Source organism: Protopterus annectens, chromosome 1.part0 (genome assembly GCF_019279795.1).
Source record: "Protopterus annectens isolate FY-2018-M chromosome 1.part0, PAN1.0, whole genome shotgun sequence".
NCBI lineage: Eukaryota > Metazoa > Chordata > Ceratodontiformes > Protopteridae > Protopterus > Protopterus annectens.
Genome location: NC_056725.1, coordinates 377,192,861 through 377,215,561, shown reverse-complemented (window position 1 = coordinate 377,215,561; position 22,701 = coordinate 377,192,861). Strand labels below are relative to the sequence as shown.

The 22,701-nt window shown below is 41.7% G+C and overlaps 1 protein-coding gene across 2 annotated transcripts in view; it reads left to right on the top strand.

Annotated features, from left to right (window-relative positions):
• MSH2 (mutS homolog 2) overlaps nucleotides 1-22,701 on the top strand; it is a 1,108,457-nt gene that overhangs the window by 841,328 nt on the left and 244,428 nt on the right. For both annotated transcript variants that reach the window (XM_044060178.1, XM_044060185.1), the window contains one exon: nucleotides 14,522-14,767. In XM_044060178.1, coding sequence (XP_043916113.1) covers nucleotides 14,522-14,767 — 246 coding nt within the window. The remainder of the gene's footprint in view (nucleotides 1-14,521; nucleotides 14,768-22,701) is intronic.

The following is a 22,701-nucleotide window of genomic DNA, read 5'->3' as shown; positions in this document are numbered from 1 at the left end:
AAAGGTTAGTGCTTTCACGATCCTATTTAAAGGTTCTGAAGACTCAACTGTGTGTCTGTTTGCCCTGTTTCTTTCTGCTGCAGTTAGGTAACCATTTATCCTTGGCTCTGTTTTTTCATTTGGACAGCACTTTAAAAACTGTTCGTATATAAATTTATAAAGTTGCTAGAATAGCATTTTTTTTTTCAAACAGATATGAAGTCTGAACTCAAGTTTCTTCTGGCATTACTTAGTAACTTCAGTTTTTAATGATTTTCCAGAAAACCACAAGTTTTATGAGGGACAGACAGTGTGAAGCAAGAAGTGTGAGCATTCCGAAATTTTGTACAGCTGGAAAGTATTCTCTCGATTTTCGGTTTACATCACTTCTGAATTAAATTTTTGTCTTGAGCACATACTATAGTACGTTCAACTGCCAGAATGTAATTCTGTACTTGCACAAATTAGTTACTAATGACTATTACATTCGCCAAATAATGTGACACCTTATTTATTTTTCAGGAAATACACATCAATGCAAACTTTCCCATTTTATCATATTAATATACGTATAACATATACTAGACTACATAGCAAGACGTGATCTGTTCCGAATACATGTAATCCCATATGAATTGCAGAAGGAGTCATTACTGGGCACATTGCGGGTGCTGCGAAGAGCACTTCTGACAGACATCAAAGATTGAAATACTAATTTCATGAACTTTAATCATACTTTGACTTAGGAATGGAGTCCATTCCTGTCATGGTATTAGAAACCCAAAAGACTTGGAGAAATTAAAAAAGTGACAAGACATCCCCTTGTAGCCTGTGTCTGTTTAATAATCCTTGTGTAAAAACGTAATGTTATTCGCCTGAGTTTTTGGTTTGTTTGTGCATTGTTCTTGTACACTTTGAATTTTTTGCTGGTCACCTAACACTATTTGGATCCTTGACTGGCAGTTTCACCATTATTGCCAGTTGTATCACCTTGTAGAAATCTCTTTTAAGTGATGTTAAGCAAGACACCAATGCTTTTTGAAAGAGTCAAGCATGCACGTGGAGACAGCAGGGGGTTCTTGAGCGGTTATTAGGATGTGGCGAGGGTAGGTATAGGCATAGCACACAAGAAGTTCTCCAAGGAGTGTGTATCAGTATTTGTGCAAGTGTCTGTGACCTGACTGGCCAGAATATGTAAGACCTGAATTGATCATCATGGCATTATGACTGTGAGCAGCATGAAAATGCTAAATGGAAAGCCAGTCCCATGCTGAGACAAATGGAAAACATAGAACTTGGTACCTTATGAGCGGTTCATAGTAGAAGAAGCTTGTCTGTGGATCCTAAGTTTACTGTTGTGAAGTTAAGGCAACTTGACTGCATATAAAGTCGCAGAAAAGGCCGCCACTGTGGGAATCGGGAATGGATGGTATGTGTAGAAGTAGATATCTTTGCTGTGATTTTGCATCTTGGTATATCATGGTATTGCAACTGTGCAATCTAGAATGAATGACCCACTACAAGTTCTGCATGATCAGATTGTGTTACTTGTAATGTATTGTGCCATGCCTTTCCTTTTTTCTCTGTTAGTTGTGTATTAGTTGAACTTCTGTAGGATGATGCAGAATGCGTAGGTAGGTGTACCATGAGTGTGACAAGCATTTATGAGTTTTTGATGTTAGTTGATGAAATAGTTGAAATCTTGTACAAATGAGTTTTTTTATTCAGTTTGCAGTAGTCTATGGGAATGAAAATATTTTGCTTATCCTTTTTGCGTGTCTGACCAGTATTCCATTACCAGTTTTAGCCAAACTTTTTATTTCTGTGTACTACTGTTTTGCAAAATAATCTTAGAGGAGGTAGTGGGGGCATAGTGTAGGTGAATGTATTGGTTCTGAAGGTGAAGGATCATGAATTTTGTATTGTTGCCTTTTTGTGCGCTTAATGGTAATATTTAGAGAGTTGCCTGATCTGCAGTTGTGTATCATTTTCACTCGTATATATTGTACAGTAAATGGGAGTAGTTTGAATGTTCCGAGTTGACATTTATTCATGCTTGTCCTCTTTGTTTTTCCCAATGAAACCTTGGGTATGGATTGCAAAATGGTACAGTTTTAGTTCAATATATCATGTTGTGGATCCATTGTACATTTTATTATAAAAGCACGGTTTGTATTTTAAATTTCATGTAGCATTCAAAACTGTTGTGAGGCGGTAAATCACCAGCCAGTCATGCCAGAAGATAGACACTCATAACTTAATGGGCAGAAAATGCATGTTTATGGTATCCCACAATTCCATTGGAATGGTGGGGTTACATACATATTTATGCAAATTTTATGTCCATTAGTGTCCCATTTCTTGGCCAGTTGTACCTACTTTTCATGGGCCTTTGTCCAGATTTTTGATGCTTCTAGTTTGAGAGGTATGATCCTGGCAGAGTAGAGCAGTCTCCATTAGACATAAAGGCACCACAACTTCCTTTCTGAAAGACCATTCTATAAGCTGCCACCTGGTCCTGTCTTCACTCCTTCACCAAACATTGTCACCTTGGGACCCTCTCTAGGACAAAAGCCAGGTTCGCCTATGCCATCCTGCAGAGCTTGCTGTCCCCAGAACAGATCTCAGAACAACCACCTAACTAAGAAGTTTGAAAGTTTTCCCAAGACGCAGTACTGCAACATTGACTATGATGAGCACAGCACAGTTGTGTGTATAACCTAACATAATTGTAGATGTTCAAGTGGATCAGTATTGCAGTACCCTTTCTCACCCTCCTCCCCCACCTCTATCTTGGGTTGGGGTGGGACCTGTCATTCCAGTTGTTATCCACCCCCCTCTTTCTATCCTACTACTTGTTCTTGGGATTTTGCCTTACAGTAAAGATGGCTGAGCAGGTCATGCTGTATATCAGGGCCACTGGTCTCCTTAGACCTGGGAGAATAAAGACCTGAAGATGGCATCGGGTGAAAGACTGTTATCTGGGCCAACCACTTACCCCTGCACTGCATGAAGTTCCAAGATTCAGTACTGCAACATTGATCTACTTGAACATCTACAATTGTAGTAAGTTCTATTCACATCTGCACTTTGCGCATTCGGTAAGTTGACTTGTTTGCCGCTCAGAAACGTAGTCCTCCCCTACTTATGTTCAGTGCAGCAAGGTAAGGAGTAGTTTGTAGAGAATATGTTCTATAACCTGTGGCAAAATATTCACGCACTTCTTCCAAACATTTCCTTTGATTGCAGAATTCAGAGAACAACCAAAATGTACTGTCTTTGCTCCCTGGTGAACAAAAAGATGTGGCTTCAGGCTGACAGGTTCTCCTTGTTCAAGCCAGTAGGCTCTCCCATTGTTGGGGTAGCAACTGGCTATACCACTGATCTTTGTAGATCTCCTAGATGAATTGTTGGAATAGAGTGAGGCTTCCAGAAAACCTTAAACTAGCAGAGGTACTCCATTTAGGCTGAGCTGTAGTTTGTACCACTGCAATAATATTGCATGAGGAAATCATAAGCTGTTTTTGGCATCTGTGTGACTTCAGCCTCTGTTGTTTTGCACTCAATGTATGCATTTTATGTATTTCTGCCCATAATGAGCTTGTAGAGAGGGGTAGTATTGTAGCCCATCTCAGGCTAGTCTCTGCCCTCCTTTGAAGAACTTTGTCCTTCTGTGGGATCTGAACTTTGTGATTTGTAGGCTTGTCTGTCCTCTCCAAACCTCCAAATTTAATGGTGTTAAAGTTTATATGAAGAAAAATACCTTTTCCTTTGGAAGTCACATCTGTTTGCATGATGTCAGAGTAGCAAGCTCTTGTGTAGGGAACCATGTCTGGCCTTTCAGAAGGATCTGGTGGCTGTTAAGACCAACCCATATTTTCTCCTAGTACTTGTCCATAAAATCATATGTCTATCTCCCTGTTTTCTTTTTGGGGGCAGATGTCTTAGCAGAAAGCACCCTTTACACCATGAATGTGCACTGCCAGCTGTTTAAGTGGGTACGTGAGTTTATGAAGATAGAGCAGGTGCTCCAGGGCAGGAATGGCTGGCAATGGTCAACTAAACATTTCCCTGTGGTTCGCTAAGTGAATTTGTTTTCATCAGACAACTCACTGCCTGATGACAAGTACATATGGTCAAAGATCATTCCACTTGATGTATGGCTGCTTGTAGTGCTTTCTTTAAAATGTTTCTTCTGCTAACATTTGTGCCTTGCCACTTCATTATCAGTTAAGTGCCTTCATCTGCAGTGTGACTTCAGGTGACTGACATGTTTTAATACCTTGGTACTTCAAGAATCAAGCTTTCTGAACTTCTCAGTGTTTTTTTCAGCTGCTTCAATTCTACTGTATTAATTGTCTGGGATTCTTCTACTTAACATATCCACCAAAGATAACCCTAATGTTTGATAGAACAGATGTATTCTTAAAATACAACTTGATATACAAGGGGACCTTGCTGGGTTGCAGAAGTATACATTTATAAATTACATTAAAATATTTTGAGTATCAAGTTTTTATTGATATGCAGGAATTATGCTCAGTCAGTCTTTTTTTGGGGGAGGTGAGGTGGTCACCTGAGGAGCTGCATGTACTCTCTCACTGCAGAGTATCACATTACAGTGTTTGCTGGCACAGTCAGCTTGCCTACAAGTGTGCGAGCATCAGAAAAAAATGTTAAGTAGGAATAAAAGAGAGGATGAACCCAGCCAGAGACCTAACAAGAAGGCTTTTCTTGTAGGTCCAGCTGTACAGTAAGAACTTGTTTTGTGTATTGTTATTTCATGTATTAACCCTAGAGTATTGGTACTAATTGCTGCCTTTCGTTTTTCTTTTGACTCACAAATGTTCATAGTGTCACTTGGTTGTGATAGTTAAGCAATGTGGGAGTCTGCAGGAGTCTGCCATTGTTTTTACTTGCAGAGACTGCTGCTAGCAGACAGTGTTCAGAGCCTTATTCGTCTAATGCACCCTATTCCAGCCCTATCTATCTGGGCGTTTACCCATCCCTGATACTAGTGCGGACTACCTTATTCAGAGGGACTGTCACAAAGTCTGCATTACAGGGTATATCCCTGTGGACTGATAGCTGTGCTACGATAGTGCCCAGGCAAACATGGCTATTTGTCTTCTGGGACTTGTGGATTTGAGCATTTCCAGAGCATCACACTACCATTTGTTTTACTGCAGCGAGATGCGTTTTACCAGTGCCCACAAAACGGTTATATATATATTTTTTATTGCCTTCTGTTGACAGACACTTGTTTGTCTGACCGGGCTGTCCCACCTAAAGATGATACTTCCACCAAACTGAAGGCAGAGTCTTAGCAATAGATACCTGTTTGGGGGAATGAGGAAGCTCACTTTAGACAGTTTACAATCCCATGTTCCTGGAGTCTTCTATAGCAGGGTTTTGCATATCATTTATATGAGCTTGTCATTCATCATTTGCAGTCTTAAGGCTATAGATGCTAACATTTGACCACAGCCTGTTTGCATCAAAGTGAGCAAGCAGTTGCTGTTGTGCTGTCTGGATTAAGAATGAGAGGTAAGGTTATACTGCCTTTTGGGGGGGGGGATGCTTCACATTCTTAGTGCAGTCCACATTACAGGTAAGAAAGTCATATCACAAGCAACTTGAGGGAAAATCCAAAATTAACTCTGGGTGTTAGACCTCACCCATAAGATTTAAATGCTTAATGTGAAGTTGTTAAATCTCGCCTTTTATTCACACTGATGGGGTTCAGAGCCAATCCTCCTTTCTGTTGTTGGGCTTCTGCCAGGTTCTCCTGGGCCCAGCCCATGAGTTCCCCGAGCCTTGACCTGAGGTTTAGGACGTATGCCACAACAGACTTCTTGTGAGACTCACACTCATCTTCCCACTCATCTCGAATTAAACCTAAAGGCCCCCTCAACTTATGCCCATACAGCAACTCAAAGGGTGAAAAACCTGTGGATTCCTGGGGAACCTCTCTGTAAGTAAGCAACAGATGGGGCAAATATTTGTCCCACTCCCTCTTAAACTGATCTGCAAATGCCCGTAGCATGGACTTAATTGTAGCGTTTAACCACTCAACATGACCATTAGACTGGGGATGGTAGGGGGTGGTCATCATGTGCTTCAACCCACAGGACTTTCACACGCAAGCCAGCAGGTCTGACATGAAATTGGCACCTCCGTCAGTTAGTTTTTCTTTTGGGAAACTTACCCTGCTGAAAATCTCTAACAAAGCATTTGCCACCTTCTGTGCCTCAATGGAGGAGAAAGCCACTGCCTCAGGTTATTGTGAAGCATAATCCACTACCACTAGGATATACTTTTTCCCTGTGGAACTTTGGGTACTCAGAGGACCCACAATATCCATAGCTACCCTCTGAAACAGCTCCTCAATCACAAGCAAAGGCATTAAAGGAGCTCTCACCTTGTCTCCTGCCTTGCCTACCTTTTGGCACTGCTCACAGGTCCTGCAGCAGTACCCTGTTACATCTCTTGAAATTCTAGGCCAATAGAAGTTTTGCATAATACGTCTCTTTGTACGTTTTATGCCCATATGACCTGCAAAGGGAATATCATGGGCTATGGCTAGAAGCGCCAGACGGTAGGCTCTAGGCACTACCAACTGCTGTACTCTGTACTCGCTCACCTTCTAGCCCTCGATCAGGGGTCCACTCTCTGTATGTTAACCCTTTGTCCCAGTATACAGATTCCCCCTTTCCTTGTGAATCAGGTGCCTCCCTAGCTACCTGCCTCAGACCTTGCAATGTGGAGTCTGAGAGCTGAGCCTGTCTCAACTCTCTCCTTGTAACTCTTCCCAGCTCCCCATTCCAAAGGAAGTCTGGCATCCTCTGACAATGGTGCCTCACTTTCAGGCTGGGTAATACTACTCACCTCTACCTTTGCAGTCACTCTGTCCAAGGGAACATCAGTACCCACAAGCAGCTGTGGCTCACATTCAGTCTCACTGCTACAGCCTAGCTCCCTTCCTGAAGCAACCACCTCACCAGTCCTGGCTGCAAGTATGCAGTCTGTCTGGGTCTCCCTCAGATGACTACCCAGACCCACATGCTTGTCTCCTAGCCTCACTGCATGTAACTGCAGAAGTACATGGTACTGCCTCATCCAAATTCTTCCCTCTCAGGATAACTGCAGGTGGAAGTTTAGTACCCCTGTTGTCTCAAGACAACCTACTATTGGCATTTTGTCCCCACTTACTGGCTCCCTCACCTTTGGTTCCCCACCTTGCCTCCATGGACATCTGTATGCTACATGGCCCCACTGGTTGCATTCAAAACATTTCACCCTAGGTCCTGGATATGTACCTGGATTAGTGGCTTCCCCTGCTACTGGCAGATTCTGTTGGGGCAGTCTGTGCTGCCCACCATGGATTCCTTTAGACCCATGAGCAGTACTGGGGGTTCCCTTCCTGTGCAGGGCTGCCCTGCTTGCCAGGTATAGGTCTCCCTTCTTCCCCAACTCATCTGAAGTAGCACATTGTCTATCAGCTAACCAGATCCTCATGTCCTCAGGCAAAATGCTAAGGGCTTGTTCCTTCACCAAAAGGTCTGCCAGCCCTTCAAAAGTGGTGACCTGACATCCACTCACCCAGCTATGAAAATAAGTGCTCAGTTTAGCAACATATTCACACACACACTTTCATCTGCCTTGTGTCTATGCTCACAAAACTTTTTCCTATACATTTCAGTTGTTAGCTTAAAACATTCTAAAAGACATTTTTTACAGCAGTATAATCAAAATAGTCGGGCATTTTTGATAAAAAAAAAAGTTACAGCTTTCCCATGGAGTAAGGGGGTCAGGAACTGTACCCAGAGCCTTTGGTCAGCACTATACTGTTTGCATACCCTCTCAAACATATGAATGAAACTATCAAAATTATCCCCCTCTTTAAATTGCGGAAGAAATTTACTGACCTGTTGTGCTTCTGGGGTCCAGTTACTCCCTTCCCCATTACCTCCATGACTCTGGCAAAGAGTCAGCATTTCCCTCTCATGCCTCCTCCGTTGCTCCTTTTCCTCAGCTTCTATCTCCAAACGCCTGGCCTCCAACTCAAGTCTCTTTAGCTCCAGCTGGATTTTTAAGTCCACTGCAGAAAGGTTGAGCTGTCCATTCTTTGAGGATATTGCATCTCCACTGCCAGTCTGATTGCCCTCCTGGATGCTGTTTTCTGATGCAGCTGTAACCAAGGCTGCAATCAGGTCTGCCTTAGTCAGGTTTCCATGCACCAGTCCCCTAGCCTGGCACATCTCCACCAGCTGGCTCCTTATCAGCTTTCCATACTCCTCTGCTGACATGCTGCCTGCTCACCCTGACTGACTAAGCTAACAAAGAAATAAAACAGTTGTGATCTGAACTCTTGAGTATTCACTGCGTGGCTGTTTTAGAGTACAGAACACCTTCAGAGATCACTGTACATAAGCTACAGGATTCACTCTACCCACACTACCCACACCACTACAAGCCAATTAATATTTGCCAACTAATTAATATGTGATGTGGATATCCACCGCCACCACATATGTGGAGTGGATCCCACCACTGCCACCACTGTGTGATGCCTGCGCCCTGGCCCAGCAATCAAGGAGCCTCAATCCTCACTACTAACACCAGAGAGGGCGTCTCGTATAAGAGGAAAGGATAACAAATACACACAGTAAACTAAAATTTCCCTTATGTGCACACAGAGATCACGGTCAGTCTGGGGCTGGTCTCTCTCTTGCTCCCCAGGTCCCCAATAAGACTCCCCACTGGCACAGCTATAGGGTCCAGATCTCAGCCTAGCTGGCAAGCTAACCTCCAGTACCCTCTCTGTCCAATCAGTGCTTCTTGTCCCTGCCCAAGTAGTTGACACACACCACACACTTTGAGATAAGTATTTATACAACTTCACAGACACTCCTGGGAAAGGCTGGCACAGATTCTCCAGCTGTGCCCCTTTACCCAGACTATACAGTAGTAATCACTGCCACCACCAGCTAAAAATTATCAGCTACCCAAAGGCCTTTAAAAGGGTGTCCAATTATTACTGTGCAATATTATTATCCAATTGGTAGTATAGCCCAGGGCTAAAGCTATAGGAGTGGCTTAGACAGTAAACTCTAAAAATATGCAAAGTACTCTAGAGATTAACTTATCTCTACATAAACCAGCCACTGGTAAAAAGTTTTTTAATATATTTAATAATAAATACTGAAAACACAAGACAATACTACTACACCACAGTGCTATTCAAAAGTTCAGAGATCACACAGAAACTTAAAATAAATCAGTAGTACAGTTCTGACATAACAGAAAAACACTTAGTCTAACTTTCTTCTAATTTCCTAGCTATTACTACAAGAAAACATACTTCTGAAGTAACTTACTTAAGACAACAGGCAGAGTGCTGATAAGTTGGATATCCAAGATCAAAATGATTAATTTCTGGTTCTCACTGTTTAAGTTGAAACTGCAGTTCTGCTAAAACATTATATCATTTGTTTACACTTTCCTGGTTCCCAGGCCACACCGAAACTGCATTTGTATTCTTTTACACTTAGAGCAATAAAGGACATTCCAAATGTAAATTCTGGTCATTAACTTTAGCCTTAAAACAATAGGCAGGATGCTTACTCCAGACTCATTGTCTCCAAATTCTAACTTCAAAGGACATACAAAACATAATTTTAATTTCAAAGAGCATTTGAAATGCTTGGCTTAGTTTTCCTTACAGCATATGGCAATGTTGCTACAGTCTTGAAGTTCACACTTTACAGTGTTTTCTTTCATTTAGGAAACAAGCCTGTATTTTATATTTATATTTACAAATGATAGAATTATCTATAAAATTCTATCTGGATAGGCTGGCAGCCTTCACCCTTCTCTACCAGTCTTCACAGTGCATTTATTTGCTTTAGATCACTAAGGGAAGCTAGTAGACAAATACAAATTAATAATGGATGGTTAACTGTATTGGTGTCTGGCAAAAAGAGACCTGCCTGTTTCATGGGTATTGAAGATAGTTACAGTTTGCATTAATTGGCTATTTTAGCAGGCAGTTTATGTACCAGATGCGCTCATATGTGTGCGCACACTGACAAAGCACTACCACTTTGATGTGCATTCTGGCAGTTAGATTTTTTGTACCAGTGCATCCTGCCTTGGGAATTTGCTTCCTCAGTTAGAACTCAACCAAGTAATAGTACAGGTGTCAATATAAAAACTCACTATGTGTGTAAATCCAGCAGCAGTAGTGACCTTTCCTGATCTGTCAGTGACTGGGATCATTCTGTCTTCTGTCCATTTTCAGTATATCTTGGATGATCCTGAGCTTGAGAGCCATATGTACTCCTTGCCAGCCCACACCATGATATTGTGTACCACTTCTAAGGGTATGCATATCCACTAAGCCCACCAGTTCTTTTCTACATATTGCACTATCTAGATCTTGAACATGAAGCATATTGGTGAAAAGTTGTTGTATTCATTGCCTAAAATCAGATCTTTTAAGTGTCTGTGGAACTTCCAAATAATGAGTCAACGCCCATACCTGCTCTGCCTTTATTACCTGGAGGAAGAATATAAAAGGTGATGGGGTTTTTTGCAGTAAATACTGTCTACCAGCAAGATGGCAGTGGTTGCAGTTTTGTCACATGGTGCTTGACAATGAGGGTCCTACATGAAACCCAGATTTCCCCTGGAACACTCTTACAGTAGTGGATGCTATTCAAGCCCTTTTAAAGTTAAGTACACTTTGAAAACAGCTTTCTGGTCTTTGCAGGTGATTTCTGTTTACATTTAGTGAAGTCTCAAGATTGCATTCCATCTTCCACCTTGGCAGATGAAAAGTTGCATTCATGACATCTCATCTGGGCTGCTCTTTCAAGCTGTGGACATTGCCCAGACCTCACTTGTTTAGTTCATTCTCTAGATCATGTTGGAGGCTAGCCTGCTATGGGGAGAGACCTTTTAAGGTTACCCAGTATTTGGGGCCAAACAGCCTAGTTCCAGGGTCTCTCCCCAGAGTCTAATGAGGTGAGTGCACATCTTCCCACTCCAGGGGTCTGTTTCAAAGACTAGACTTAAAACAGATGGTTGAAGTTTGGGAAAGTATAAAATCCTGGCATAAAGAGACCTTTAGAGCATATGCCCTGATTTCCATGCTGGGCCCTGTAAAGCATGGCCTGCACCACATTCCTATCTTGTACTTCCACATGGAAAACCATGCATACACTTGCCTTTGGAGCATTTGGGGTTTAAGAACTTCTGCCTATTCAGGATCATGCGAGTATTCTGTGCTTGCCTCCTCTCTGCCCTGTAGCTCTCCAAAGTCAGTGGTGGACTGGCTTATGGCTCCCATTCCTTCCCCTAAAAAATGGGTGAAAACTGTCTGCGGCAGTTCTAGTATTGCCCACCATTACTTTACTGAGCAGGCTGTGAAGTTTAGCACTTGTGCAGCTTGAAAGTACCAGACTCTGTTGCTGCTGTGGCTTCTAAGAAGGCAAACTCTTGTTTACAAGCTCCCACATGTGTAGGGGTATATTTCTCACCAAGCATTCTCAGGCCATTTCCAGCAGTTATTTTTCAGTCCAGTGGTGGGTTGAAAGGTTACAGCATTTTGATACATTTCCACAAGAGGAAGACTCTAAAGCCTTGTTTGAAGGATGGTAAGAGAGAATTCCTCTACTAATGCCGGAGATCAGAGACCTTAGCTGTTCACCTCCTATATCTGGGTTCCCTCCCTTCTGAAAGGACCAGGCAATGGAGATGCTTTCCTTCCAGAGCTCTGGGCTTAAAGAGAAAGTGGCTAAGCCTTTATTTGTGGAATGCGACAGTTTTGACCCTGCTAACTAGGGCCACAGACTCAGGCATATAATTGCATCGGTTGGCTTTGCCTTGGCTATGCTTTCTTAAGGAGGAGCTCAGAAATTCCTGACTAGGCATCCCTTTCAAGGAGGAGGTTATCTTTGATCAAATTTCTTAGGACTTGGCACCTGTTGAAGTGAAAACAGGCCCTCATTATAGTGGAGGACTCTGTTGATCTCCCTGCAGCCCAGTCTGATTTGTAAAGTCTCAGCCTACCCTCAAAAGAAGCTGAAGAAAGCCTGTAAGTATAACACAGTGTTACCTCCAATACCAACCTGTCATTGGAAAAGCAATCCCACTTACCTAACAGTTATAGTCCTGTCTACATTTTGGGGATTCCGTGGTGGGGAGGCTGTCTGATTTTTACCCATGCTTGTAAAACCATTGCAAAGAATCAGTAGGTTTTGGACATGATCATATCTTATTTCAGGATTTTCTTGAATGAGCTTCACTAAAACAGCAAAATGTATCCTCTGTGCTCTTGGAAGAGGCCCTGCTTCTGCTGCTGAAAGTGACAGTAGAAGCTGTTCCTGCTTAGGCACAAGACCATTACTTGTACTATTTGTATCGGTCTGGTCAGAGGGGATAGATTATTTCCCATTCTTGACCTCACTTACTTCAACAGGCACATCTAATACAGCAGAGTTTTCCTGCAGATGAATCCCCAATAGTCCATGCCTCTGCTATGGTATCTCTGGACAAGGTGTATGCCTTTTGGCACAAGTTACTGTCCTTTGTTCTCATCATGATGGCCAAGTATTTGCCAGAGTGGAATTTTCCATATTTTTCTCTGTCTGGATGTGTTTTGAGCTCCTGGAGTGGGTGATGCAGTGGCTGGAGTGGGTGATGCAGTGGCTGGTTTTCTTGGTGGCATGAGTCTTCCCTAATCCCATGTCTGAGGATTGCCTTTTTGGTATGGAGCTCATCTATCTTCAGTGCCAGTCCTCCTTGCTGATGGAGAAGGGCAAAGAGGTAATGAATTTGACAACTTGGGTGAGTACACATTTGAACCCTTCTGCACTTTTTGTGCTAGATGGTCGTTAGTGCTCACGGTGCTGTTTCCACATCTGAGGATGGAGTGTTGCAGAGGACTGCAAGTTGTCAGTGGCTGACTTGCACATATGAATCTTGTCCTGCTGTCAGATACCTCTGGCATGTACCTACAGAGGTGGACAATTTCCACCGTTCTCATGAGTTGCTATCCCAGAACTGGATGTACTGTATGTGTTGGGATAGAAATCATGTGTATGGACTTGTAGGATGGTTTGTCGGTCCTAACCCACATTTCCTCCTTAACATGGTTCCAGATTCTCTATAAATTAGTAGTCTTCCATTCTGAAGCAGAAACTGTAAGAAAGATCACTTTACATCTAGACATACTATGTCAGCTCTTGTTCTTCCCAAAGCAGGTGCATATGTTAAGAGCACTTAATTGTTCATGTTTCTCACTTCAGGGAGGGGAAGAGTTGGTAGTCTGCCATTCAAACCCTTTCCAAGTGGATTTTCCAGCCGTATTAACTTTTCCCATAAGGCAGCAGACCACTGACTGAAATATGCTGCTGTCAAAGACCACTTAACTATTGGCATCACTGCATCTAATGCTTATTTCAGAAATGTCTGCATTTCAGAAGTGTGCACTGCAAGCACAAGGTAACAAAGCTTCAGCAAGCCTTAGGGTTTTGACATGACTCAAGGAATCAGGCTTCCTGTAATATATCTGAACTTCTAGACTTAATGTCAACTTTGGTCTGAGACATCCTTGTAGCTTCCCTTTAGTTTTGCTTTATTGGCTGTAGGTTTATTTCCACATATGTCCAGGCTTTGGCTGTTAATGAGCTATTGTACAACATGCAGACAGGCAATATGTTTTTAAAACAGGGTAATGAAACAGCAGTATAATGACATTGTGTTTATTTTTGCATGTTTTCAAACAAAACACATTTTTATGCCATTAAGACCTTTCCTTTTTGTATTTTTACCTAAGCCCCATGCGAGCCGTCTGATGATTATCCCTACCTGCAACCTGTCAACCTGAGATGGAGTGGGTGAGAGCCAGGCTCCTTCATTATTTGGGCTTACTGTGAGCCCTATGGCTCCTTCATTCCTGGATATGTTGAGAAGGCCTGTGGCCTCTTTATTCCCTGAACATGCTGAGAGCCCTATAGCGCCTTCATTCCCTGGAGATGCATGCATTCATTCATGTCCAACCACTCTTAGCATGATGTCTCCACCCAGATGCTATCAGGTTTATTTCTCTGCAGGTGTCTGGCAACATGTCAGAGCACTTCCCCTTCAGATTGAGAACAGATGAATGAACTCACTCTAACCTGCAAATTCCAGCATCCTGTACTGCTACACGAACACTGGTCATCTTGGGCATTGTCAGGAAGTTATCCCTGTGTGTTAGAGATTTTTTTTTTTAATTTTTAATGTACTTTCAGCCAGGCAAAGGGTAAGTGATACTGATTTGTTGGCTTTTGTTTGGCAAAATTATATAATCTTAATCTATTTCTTTGCATGCTTAATAGTAAAAAAAAAAAAAAACAGATGACAGTGGTGCAGTGAAATGTATGGTTGCTTGCTTGATAAAAGGGAAGAAGCATGCTGATACATAGGTGACTCAAAGTTTTGCATTTTAGTACTTGAATCAGCTGTCTGATTTACTTTTGCTTTATATCAATAGGGTATGTTGAGCCACTCCAGACTCTCAATGATGTCATCGCTCAGCTGGATGCTGTTGTCAGTTTTGCTAACGTCTCTAATAGTGCACCTGTGCCTTATGTGCGTCCTGTCATTTTGGAAAAGGGTCAAGGACAGCTTGTTCTAAAGGCTTCAAGACATCCTTGCATTGAAGTGCAGGATGAGATTGCATTTATACCTAATGACGTTACGTTTGAGAAAGGCAAACAGATGTTCCACATCATCACTGGTAGGTATCAATGTCGGATACACTTAGAAACATAAAACTTCATTTTTGGCTGGAATGACAGCAGACAGAATGAACAAGTAGTTTTGTGAGAATTGGTTCACGTTTTGAATTCTTGCAGGCACCTCACTAGGTAGTTGCATCATTCTCAGCCATTTGAGGTGTATCAGAAATTAACTGGTTATATGACATGCAGTAACTTAGTGTCACTGAACTTATTCAGCACATCTCAATTTTTTTTCTACTTTTAGGAAACCGATAATTCAATGTGTGTTGCAAAGGGTGTATCACAGAACCATGTATCAAATTAGATTTCCTGCTGTGAAAGGAATGTCACACAGGAGAGTAGGTTAGACTTCATGATTGCAGCTGTGTTTTGACAGTACTGAAATCAGGATTTAGGAGATCCACTTTATGTAATTTCATAACTGTGTATGCATGCATGTCTTTCAGATTTTTTTTTTTTTGTAGGTGAATGACTGCTTGTGTCTTTCAGGTGTGTTAATGCTGTAAAATGGTAATATACCTGGGCGAACGCATATTCCTATAGAATTAAGTTTGTCACAGTTCAAGAGCAGCAACAGTGCTGAACTGCATCCCTGAGTGTATTGGCAGTACAGATGATAGCCTGTTATCGAATTTTCAGCTGTGATGGTGTTCTTGCGTTCTATTCAGACATGTTACTTTAGCACATTTACTTTTAAAGTGGCAGTATCTGCATTTCCCATTTGTAATGCAAAAAAAACACACTAAGAATGATCCATGGTCTTACAATCTGAAGGATCCATGTGCTCGCATTTCATCTGGGTTGCACCATATCCTGTCATTATGCATATGAGCCACATTCTTCAGTGTGTACACAGTTTACTTCTGGTCCAGTGGGAGTGGAGCCAGGTGGACTGGTCACTTTGGTGCCTTTACTCCATCAACAAAACTCCTTGCAAGCTCGAGCGCCTCTCCTGTCCCATATACCATGTTCTCTTGAGAAGTACTTCAGATCTCATTGCCATCATTGCAGCAATAGTGTCTCCACGCTTTCTTGAACTTGTAGTGAGTATTTTCCCTTCCTTTTGGTGCAGGTAAGTGCTTAAAGTTTCTAAAATTATTTAATAGCTTGTATCTATAGCTTAGAACTTTTTCACTAAATGCCGAAGACTTCTCTTAGTTTTTCTACCTGCTTTTTTCACCCCATATTCCCTTCCCCCTCCCCTTCCCCCTCCATTGTCAAAAAAGGGGAATATAACAGTCTTTCTGTCTTCATGCGATTAAATGGAAAAGAGAAGTTGAAATATATTGTTATTGTTTTTCTTGTCTGTTTATAGAGGTGTTGCCATTAAATTTTGGCATTGACCTAGTATTAATTGGTACTGATAATTTAGCATAGCATTGTGGGAATTTAACAGCTATTTAGTCAATGGTTGTGACAGCCTTTTGAAGAAATACAAAAAAGGAGTTAAAGCCTCCACCTTTAACAGATGTTCAGAATGGGGACATCAAATCCCCAAAGATTCTCACAAAATATACAGAGTGCTTTTTGGGGTGAGACATTTAGATTCAGACTCCTGTATTTGTAGGAATTTCATTTCTTAGGTGTGTACTAGTCTAATGACCACTGGGGAGTTTTTAAGGCTAGTTATGCATCCCATATCTCTGACAAGTTCTGGTGCCCTTGATAAGTGTGAACAGTGGCTAAGGAGTTGAAACATTTACAAGCAGAGGCCTGGGAGATGAACCACTTACAGGCTGCCTGCAACCATTAGAAACTTAGGTGTTAAACTAGGGATGAATTTCTTGTTCCTCATCCAGTTGTTCGGGTTGCACTTGAATTGGGTTAAGGAGGAGCTCTGAATTCACATGGATCCACAGAAAAGGTAGCCTCTGGGATACATGCATGCTCCTGTAGCAGGTGACGTGCCTTGGCAGTGTAAAGTGTTAAGATAGGCAGTGTGAATCATTTTGCCATTGACCATTGCTTTGGTGACCTTCTGAAAGAAGTCCATCAAGTTGAGTCAGCATGGCCTGCCCAGGACGAAACCAGACTGGGTGGGATCCATTGTCTGAGGTTTCCTATGTCGTTACTGATCATTTCCATGATAGTTTTTTCCATGACTGTACATATGACACTAGTGAGACTTGAGTATGTAGTTTCCAGGGTTTGTAGATGGGGCCCGCCTTTGTGCAGGTAGATGAAAGTTGCTGTTATCCTTTCATGAGGCACGAAGCCTATTTGGAGGCTACGGTTGATTCCAGCGGACCTGATAGGTCATGTTTCATGCTGTTTAGAAGGCAGCCTAGGTTACTGTTTGGGGCCATCAATGCTGTGTTCTTGGTCTTGGAGAGAGCATTGGAGACTTGTTCTTATGAAGAGTTCTATGTAGGCATCTGTGTTCTTAGGGTTTAGGAGGGCTTGACATTTTTCCAGGTTATTACTTAATAGTAGGAAGTTAGCCTTTGAGTAGTTCCTGAACATTCAAGGGTAAGCTAAAGTTCCGGGTTTTATTTATATTTTAAAGGAGACCATTTTGTTGTCTGACATTATCAGAGAGGACATTACAGTATGGGGGTGTGCAGTGCTCTCACATATTGTGAAGACTAGATCCAGTGTATTTGTACCCCTGGTTAGTGTATTGGCATTCTGATCCAGGACTTAGACAGGTGAAATGGATCCTGCAAGAGTTCTGCAGGTTCTCTCACCCAGATGCCCGGGTAGTGTCATCACTCAGAAGCTGGTTGGGGCACTGCAGACCCCCAAATAAAGACAGCGTTAGAGTAAGGGACCACTTTTAGATTCCACAGTGGTGTTTGCTGCCTTCAAGCTTATGTTTGCTGCCACCAGGCTTGAGGTTGCAGGGGACATTCTTGTTGTCTGTCCTTCCAGCAGGGAATCACGGATGATGGATAGGCTCTGGATGCATGTTTGTGTCTGGCACATTTTCAGTCCTGGGATTGAACTATCTGGCACATATGATTAGGTTTTGAAGGGATTTGGCAGAAAGAACGTCTGATACTTTGAAACAGTTGCCTACAGGTGATTTAACATCCCATTTGGAAAGATAATTGGCAGCTGTTCTCTCTTCGCTGGTCATGTGTTTACTATGCAGTGGGTAGAGCAGTTAGAGTTGTGGGCTCAAGCATTGCAGTGAGGTAGTGCTTGAGTCTACAACTCAAGCATTGCAGTGAGGCAGTAGGCCTTATGCTTCACTGATTTTGCAGGTCACATCTAGGCAGCATTAGGCAATGCTTCATTTAACTGAACCTCCTTGTCTGGGCAGAAGGTGAAAGGCAAGGTTTTGCAATGTGCAAGATGGCAGAAAACTCAATGCTGGGTTGACGTTTTTGACCCTGCAATGATTCTTTCAGAAAAGACAAAAGGCTGCCAAAAACTTATGATTTAGAGTATTCCAACAGCTTCAGTGTAAGCAACAGTACAACAGAGGATCCTGTGGTAGGGGGGATTTCTTGTGTAACCACCACACCCATAGGCAGAGGTGGCCCATGTCAGCAGTGGTCCAAGAGATCTTTTTGAGGTTCCCTGTCAGTATGAACCCTGAAAATGTGCCTGACTGTCATACTGTAGCAGCAGTCAGGGGGGCATATTTCCCTGTATCTGTCCATGTTGTTGGCCATTAGACAGGGCAAATGGATGAGAAATTGTATCCAGAGGCTACAGTCTACCATTTATAATGATGCCAAAACACCTGCCCTCACACTTCCCAGCAGTTACAACATGTCAGAGGAGAGTGGCCCCACAGGAGGTAGAAAACCTCCTACAAAACGGACATCCAAGATGTCTCGCTCTGTGAGAAAGGGTACAGATTTTACTCTCTATTCTTCTTTGTGCCCAGTAAGATTCAGTACCTCAGATCAATTCTTAAACCAAGTCAGTTGAGGCACTGTTTGGAGAAGGAGTTATTCTGAATAGTCATGGTACAGTGTATGGTACCTTGCCTAAAGGTAGGTGACTAGATGTGCTGTTTGGCTGTCCAGGATGCATACCTTCACCTCAAAATAGTGAAGCCACCCAGAAGATTCCTGCACTTTCAGATGGGAGCCATTGTTTACTCATCTTGAACCTTGGTATTCAGTCACCATAACCCCTCCCTTGGGTATTTACCACATGCGTGACTCTTATCACAGTGCACATGACATTACTGTGGGTAAAGATTTCCACTACCTTGACAGCTGACTCACAGTGCCCCTACAATGGAAGAACATCTCCCAGCAAAACTGAGCTTGCTCCCAGATGTGTCTTTCTTTGGGGAATCCGTCATTGTGCCTAATTCCCAGCTAGATCCACCATAGGCCCTCACATTCATAGGCTGCCAATTGGATAGACAACCAGCAGGCAAAATTACCACAAAACAATGTGTGTGTTCCATAGTTCAGGAATTCTTAAGTCTTTCAGAAAATCCAAACTCCACTGTGGCCACAGTGCTCAAGGTACTGGGCTTGATGAATGTCTCAATTCAGACAGTGCCATATGTCAGACTTCACATGACAGTATTACAGTGGACACTCAGACCTCATTGGAACCAGGCAATCCAGCCCATGACCAGTACAATCAAGCTTTCAAAGACTTGCATCGTGCATCTGCTATTGTGGACAAACCCATACAATCTGTCTATTGGCACACCATTTGTTCGGCCAGTTTCAGTGGCTATGGTAATGACAGTTGTATCCATTCTGGGATGGGGGTGCATTATATAGACAGGACAGTCAAGGGTATGTAGACACTGCAAGATGACAAATCGCATGTCATTATACTGGAAATCACTAAGGCAAACCAGATGAACTCGCACGGCAATTTATTAAAAACAACTACAGCAGTAGACAACAGTTGCATGCTTTCATCCACTATGGGACTTCATCAGAACTACTGCCACTGAAAAATCACACCATTTAAATAGACAATTGCAGTTGGGTGAGTGGCCTAATGGTTAAGGTATTTGCTTTACAAACACAAGGTACAGGGTTTGAATCTTGGAGAGGATAACTGGCTAGGCTTATAATGGCTCACAAGGGGAGTTGGCCTAGCACGAACCTAATCACATGACAAGAACATTCTCCCATTTAAAATGAACTCGCATTTAAAGAACCCCCACCATTTATATGAATATAAAAAACCTTATGCTTAAAACATATGTATATTTGTGTGTAAATACACTTAAAACAAAAAAGTGTAAGAAACTTCTTTGTGGAAGAATTTCAGTCCATATATCTGTAGTTAATCATTGTATAGTAATCGGATCAGATAGTAGTAGTAGAAGTAGCAAACTTAAACTTGTCTTAAGTAAAAAAAAAAATAATAAAAAATATATAATTGTACAGAATTACTAAGTATTCAAAAGTAATCCAAGCAAGGCAGGCAGTCTGTTTCCAGTCGAAAATCCTTTATTAAGTACACAGACCTGTCTACTTAATACTTAGTGTATTATTTAATGTCTGTGTACTTAATAAAGGATTTTCAACTGGAAACACTATACATGTTTAGTGGGTTGTTTTGAGACTTAGGGATAACGTGGAGATTGCTTGTTTTTTAAATGCACATAAAAAAGACGTGCTGATTATTAAAATGACAACTGCCTTATAAAAGAACAATGATATATCACTGAATCAGTATTTAAGGCTCTTAAGATTCAAAACTGGGATGATGGTATAAGTTTAATTAAGACCTGGGAATACTAGAGCATTTAACCTCGATTGCCATACCTCCCTAACTAACAGATGATCTTCAGTAATTTTGCCCCTTACATCTCTTTTAAGCTGTTCAATAACCATAAACCTAAAAACATGTGATGGACAATTTCTAATATGTCTGTAAAGAGCATTTGTATCTTTACATTTAGCAATATCCCTCGCATGCTCATATATTCTGTCCTTTACCCTTCTAATGGTCTTCCCAATGTAAAAGGCAGGACACAACTGACAAGCAGCATAAATGGCCCAATTCGTGTCACAATTATACATACCTCTAACCTTAATAGCATGGCCATTAACCATTCCATTTAAACCTGCCATGACATGTTGACTTGTGACAGTTTGAATCTTAAGAGCCTTGAATATTGATTCAGTGATATAACATTGTTCTTTTATAAGATAGTTGTCATTTTAATAATCAGTATGTCTTTTTTACGTGTATTTACACACACATATACATTATGTTTTAAGCATAAAGTTTTTTTATATTCATGTAAATGGTGGTGGTTCTTTAAATGAGAGTTATTTTTAAATGGGAGAATGTTCTTGTCATGTGATTACAGTTGTCTATTTAAATGGTGGGATTTTTCAGTGGCAGTAGCTCTGATGAAGTCCCATACTGGATGAAAGCGCTCAACTGTTGTCTACTGCTGTAGTTATTTTTAATAAAGTGCAGTGCGAGTTCGCCTGTTTTGCCATAGTGGTTACTAGTATTTGTGGCGTGGAGTTTTGGCTGTCGTTATTATACTGGAAATGACAACAGTTCTACCAGTGCAGGTATTTCACGAATTGTCTCCCGCAGGGTGCAGTGTCCATCCACTCTGACAACATGGGTGTGGTATGGTACATAAGGTAGAATATGCGCTTACCCCATTTGCAGAGAGGCCATGAAGGTTTGGGAATGGGATAGTTATAGTGCATCATTTTCTAAGAGCATTGCACATGTAGGGGACTTCCATCATGATTGTGGACAGATTGAGCATACAATATGGTGTCTCAACGATGCAGTAGTTCAGAAGATATTTCATAGATCAGGAAGACATTGTTATGATCTTGTTGTTTCACCATTCAGACATCAAATGTGACAGTTTCTTCACCATCATTCTACAAGAGCGATATTCCCCAAGAGAGGCATTCTCCAACATTTGGCCCCCAGGTCTCCTGCATGCATTCCCTCCATTTCCACTCTTAACCAGATTCAGATTTATACAGAAAGCCAGGATGTGCAGAGCGAGGGTCATTCTCTTTGCCCAGTTCTAGCCATGCTAGACATGGTTTCTCCTGCTATGGCTTCACCTCAAGCAACGACCTCTTCTCCTTCCGCAGCATCCTTGACTATTGTCTCACCCATCTGTGCAGCCTCAACCAGACATTCAGTCCCTTCTACAGTAAAATGTAGAACCCTTTTCAGCCTCTATCTCATGAGTGTTTACTTTTTTAACAGACATATTCAGAAAAAGCACTAGGTACTCTTTTGTAAATTTTAAGAAAGCTGCTGTATTCTTCATCCAAGATTTTGTTCTTCCTCCCTGGCATCTCGTTAAGTATGCAGAGTGTTTTGTAAAAGAAGTTCTCTACTCCAGTCTACCCTTGCGTTGCCCTTCTTTCCCTTGGGATCTAAATTTGGCACTTCCATTTCTGCGAGTTAATTCCACAGATATTAAGTTTCTGACTTGGAAGACTATCCTTATGGTAGCCATTACTTTCACAAAGAGATTCACAGAGCTTCATGTTGTACATTTTGAAAGCTTCTTTCTTGATATTCCATCAAAACAGAGCTAAAGTTAGAACTTACCCTTCATGTTTACTAAAAGTAGCCACTGAATTTGAATCAGATCATTCAATAACCGGTATACTCATCAAATATCCTTACAAAGGTTAATACCAATTGCATTGCTTGGATATATACAAATGACTTGGATTTTAACTTTACTGTGCTAAGGATTTTAGAAAAGATGAACAATTGTTTATTTTTTTTTTTTTTCAAACACCAAGGAAGATCAAATGTTACAAATGATTACCCTGTCCAAACGGATGCCTGATTGTATTACTTACTGTTCCTCTGACAGATCCTTGACCTTTAGGTTGAAAGCAGCCACTATCAGAGCTATGTCTACATCCACAACCTTTCTATAAAATTTGGCACTGGAAGAGGTTAGTGCCGCTGCTACATGTTCAGCCTTGCATGCATTTGCTAAGCACCTTGGTTTGAATACTCTGCAAGAACTCAAGCTTCATTT